Source organism: Physeter macrocephalus, unplaced genomic scaffold, assembly GCF_002837175.3.
Source record: "Physeter macrocephalus isolate SW-GA unplaced genomic scaffold, ASM283717v5 random_1113, whole genome shotgun sequence".
In the NCBI taxonomy this organism is placed as follows: Eukaryota; Metazoa; Chordata; class Mammalia; order Artiodactyla; family Physeteridae; genus Physeter; species Physeter macrocephalus.
The window spans coordinates 19,927-24,416 of NW_021146318.1; the positions used below are offsets into that span (position 1 = coordinate 19,927).

General features: G+C 56.2%; 1 protein-coding gene across 1 annotated transcript in view; it reads right to left on the reverse strand.

The window, feature by feature from the left end:
- The window catches only part of LOC102985933 (H-2 class I histocompatibility antigen, Q10 alpha chain-like), a gene marked incomplete at its 5' end in the record, with an annotated part of 18,760 nt that extends 14,813 nt beyond the window's left edge, over positions 1-3,947 (reverse strand). Inside the window, 3 exons of the mRNA XM_055083409.1 lie at positions 2,312-2,445; positions 3,578-3,744; positions 3,829-3,947. Of these exons, the coding sequence (XP_054939384.1) occupies positions 2,312-2,445; positions 3,578-3,744; positions 3,829-3,947 (420 nt within the window). The remainder of the gene's footprint in view (positions 1-2,311; positions 2,446-3,577; positions 3,745-3,828) is intronic.
- Between the last annotated feature and the right edge of the window lie 543 nt (positions 3,948-4,490).

Consider the following 4,490-nt stretch of genomic DNA (forward strand, 5'->3'; position numbering starts at 1 on the left):
GCGGCCATGGCTCACGGGCGCAGCCGCTCCGCGGCATGTGGGATCCTCCCGGACCGGGGCACGAACCTGTGTCCCCTGCAACGGCAGGCGGATTCTCAACCACTGCGCCACCAGCGAAGCCCAGAGGCAGGTCTTGATTGTTCCCACTTAGAGAGGAGGGAAACCAGAACTGGGCTTTGCTGGAGGTTCTCCATCCGGCTGCCCAACACTGCTTTGACAATCCTGCCATTGATATGGATTTAGTGCGTTTGGGGGTAAGGGAGGGCTGGACACTGGTGGGCATTGAAAACTCCCAGGTGATTCTCATGTGCTGCCCAGGTACTCCTGGCTGTACCTGGCTCTGCCCTGCCCACCTGCTCAGCTGTGCCAACCCTGACCTCTCTCCTTGCAATATTACTCATTTGACAAACATCTATTGAGCACCTACTACAAGCCAGGCACTGAGCCAGGTGGGGGTGTGTGTGGGGACAGAGAAACAACAGACATAGCCCCCAGGGAGCTCAGGTCTGGCAGGGAAGGGGACAATTGAGCAATTAAACAAGCAGATCCAGTAAGGCCAGTGGGGGCTGACAAGTGTCGGGGAGCAGGAGGTACCAGGTGCCGGGAGCATCCTGGGGCAGGAGGGTGCTGAGGTCAGTGGTCTTGTAGGTTGAAACCTGAAGGAGACCTCACCAGTGTGAGTTACCAGGCAGTAGGGTGGGTGAGGAGGGAAGACAATTTTAGGCTCGTGTGAGTCTAGTGTAGTTTCAGAACTTGCTGCATCAGCCTCACCTGGGGAAATGCAAATTCTTGGGCCCCAGCCCTACTGAGTCAGAAGCTCTGGGGGTGGGTCCTAGCTTTCTGTAGTTCAGCAAGCCCTCTGGGTGATTCTAAGGTTTGAGAACTGCTCTAGGCAAAAGCACTAGCACATGGGAATGCCTGGAATGAAAAAGAGTGTGGTGTGTTCAGGAAAACCAAGGTCAAGGGACAACTACAAATGCAAGAGATGAGTCTGGGGAGGAAAAAAAGGGCTAGATTGCCTCTTCGTGCCTCAGTTTCTCCTTGAGGCCAAATTGGGTCAGGTCCTACGGGCTGGAGTTCAAGGGCAAGGTCTGGGCCAGAGAAAGGGTGTGGCTGTGGACAGCATGGAGGGGACCCTGAATCCCTGGCTTAGAGGAACCTGAGATGGAGTGCAGGAAGGGGGAGGCAGAGTAACAAGGGCCGCAGAGTCACGTGAGGAGGAGGGTGGAAAGGGGAAGAGGGAGACCAGAAGCAGTCTCAGTGGTCATGGCCCATGAAGTTCTATAGGACTGGCCTCTGCAGTCCCTCCCCTAGCCTGCCCTTGATGCTGCTCCTGTCTCGGTGCCAGCTGGTTGCCCAGGCCAGATATCCAAGAGTATGGCCCTTACCCTGCTCTCACCCCCACTCCCCAGGCCCTAATTCCAGCTTTGCTGTAGTAACCAGCTTTGTAATCATTTATCTCTACTTAATCTGTCTCTCACAGTTTTGATCCCAAGGGCCACGGATTAGTTCTGCCATCTCCTCTCACCCGGCCAGGACTCCCTGCCACAGCTTTTGCCTGAGGCAGCCTGGGCTCCAGAGCCAGCCTGGAATCCAAATCCTAACGAGCCGTGAGACTCTGTGAGACCCTGGGTAGCCAGTTAACCTCTCTGAGCCTCAGTTTCCCTATCTTTACCATGGGGATAATAATTGAATCCTTGTCATAGGGTGCTGCTATGAGGCTTAGAACTCCCTGCTGCATGACTCATGATATCTGCCCCTTGAAATCCACTTCTTCATTCCCCACCTCCTGCAGGGAAAGCCTGGCATCCCGGAGTGTTTGAGGGGGCTTGCTGGAGATGCCTAGCTACCTCCCTGCCATGTGCCATCTCCTTCCTACAGTTTGGCACACACCAGGGTCACCCTCCATTCCTTCCCTCCTCCTTGGCTTGGGGACCTGTCCCGCTGGGCCAGCCTTGACCATTCCCCTTACAAGGCTACAGGGTCTATGCACACACACCCATGACCATCCCTGCCATGCAGAACTGGAATCGCCTATGTGCCCCTGTATCACCCCTGGGGGGAGCTGTAGGAAGGATCCTCAGGTTCACAGCCCCACTCCCCTGGGGTCCCTGTTCCAGGGACACTGGCCAAACTCGTCCCCATCCCTGGCTCTATTCTCTCCACTGATCTCCTGCCCAGACATCCAGGGTGATTCTCCTTCAAGTGTTTCCCATGGGGAGCTGAGGGCTGAATCCTCCTGGAGGGGCATCCTATTGCGTTCGGGAGCCTCAACTTGGAGGGGAAAAATAACCTCTTTATTTTCACTAACCTCTAGCTGAAGTTTGGCCTTTCTCCCATGCTGAATGGAGGCAACAAAGCTCAGCAGGATTAGCAGAACCTGTGCTTTGGTCTCTGATGGAAGCCACAGATGTTTTCGAATCACTCGACAGTTGTTGCAGACACCTGGAAATATGCTTTACCCTCACTACTTCCAAATTCTGGGAATTGTTGCTATTTAATGCATTCTTTAATGTGCTAACTTAGAAGCACATATATTACAGATCACAAACTTATGTTTCTAGTTAAATTTTTTAATAGCTTTATAAAAATATAATTGGGTTCCTTTGGAATCCTACGTATTTCATTTTATGTATTATAAACATTCTGAGACAGGGTCCAAGCACAAAAAAGCTAAGAACTCCGACTCTGGATCCCAGTGCTGCCACCTAGGGCCCGCTCTGGGCCCTATTTTAAATCTGTAAATTGTAAATTTTGTATGTTCTGAGAGCCGAAATGGCTTCTTGGACGTGAAGCCCTTAGAACAGAGCCTGGAATAAAGGACATCAGCTGTTATTACTGCCATGATGGTGGACAGTCCCCGCCTGTGCTAATAAACTTTCAGGCATCTGTGCGGTCAGGGTGGGCGGTGCTCGGCGGGAGGGGTCGGGAATCCAGGGGGAGGTCTGGCCCTGCTGTTCTGCGTGCAGAACGCAAGTGGCTAAAGGATGGAAATTCCCCGCTAGGTCAGAAAAATCCTTGTTGCTCCGCATCACCCGCCACCTCAACAAGGGGCTGCCCGCGCAACCCGAGAGAACCTCGCCATGGAGCCAGGGAGACCTATAGAGATGGGCAGGTGCCTCGCCGAGCTAGCAGGCAGGGGCTGTGCAGGCGGCGCTCAGGTTCCTGCCTCAACGGAGCTTCCCCAGGGCCTTCCCGGAGGACCCAGCTCTAGGAGCCGAGCGCGAGCGGCGTCCTCCAGAGAGGCCAGGGGACCCCCAGGAAGCTGCGGCGTCGTCGGCTGGGTCCCGGGCGGGGGAGGGGGGGTTACTGCCAGGCCCCCGGGGTCCCCACCCTCCTGACCGCTCAGTCCGATCAGGGGTCTAAAATGGGAGGCGGCAAAACAGGGGCCCTGCCTAGCCCGGGGCTCAGGGACCCCTGCGATCTTGGATCAGCTCTCCAATTCACCATCCGGCCTCCCCCAAACCCAGAATAGCTTCCGCGTTCTTGGCGGATCTCTCCCTAGCACCGCCACAGGCGCGAGGCTGGGGGACGATTGGGGGTCCGCCCCGGCTCCCACACCTCTCCGCCCGGTTACCTGCTGCGCCCTCCCGCACCAGTCCTAACAGCAGCAGCAGCAGCAGCGGTGGTGGCGGCGGCGACCGCCGGTCCCGCGCACTCCCGGGACTCGGCGGCCGCCTGATCCGCAACCTCACGCGCTGCCCCAGGGTGCCTGTCCCGGTGGAGTCCGTCTTCAGCTGTGGGTCAAGGGCCTCGTGCCAACGCCGGCCGCCGTCCGACCGTAGGACGCGTCCCTCGCCGGGGTCCGGGCGGGAGAGCGCTCAGTACCCCCAGGGCCGCGGCAGCTGCGACCCCGACCTGGCTCAGGTTCAGGCTCCGGCCGGGCTCTGGCTGCGGCTCCACCGCGCTCACCCTGGGGCCCGCCCGCAGGTCCTTGATGGCGCCCTCTGGTGGGCTCGGGAAAAAAAAAAAACATGAAAAAAAACCAATCGTTTGTGATAATTGTGAAATACAGCACATGTGCTTCTTTACCGCCTCACGAAAGGAGACCACGAGACCAGGCAGTGAAGCTCAAGTTACAGCCATTTGGAAAGTCGGGCGGTGTCTGAGACAACTGTCATGTGATTCGGAAACACCTGTGGTTTCTGTTGGGGACCGAGGCAACGGTCCTGCTAACACCACTGAGCTTGCTACCTCTACTCATCACGGGATGAATGGCTAAATTTCAGCTAGAAGTTGGTGAAAATAAAGGTTATTTTCCCCATCTGGGTTCACAGACCCCCCTGAATTCTGACCAGGGATTCCCATGTTCAGGATAATAGTTTTCAGCTGGGCCTTTTCTGATATTTGAAAATTCATAGGAAGAGCTTTGGTGATCCTGATTGGGGTGAGTGAGGGGAGCAATTTACACAACAGAGGGAAAGCCCTACAGCTTTGCACTGTCTCGGGGCCACCACACACATGGTGCCCTGCCAGGCCAACAGGAGAGG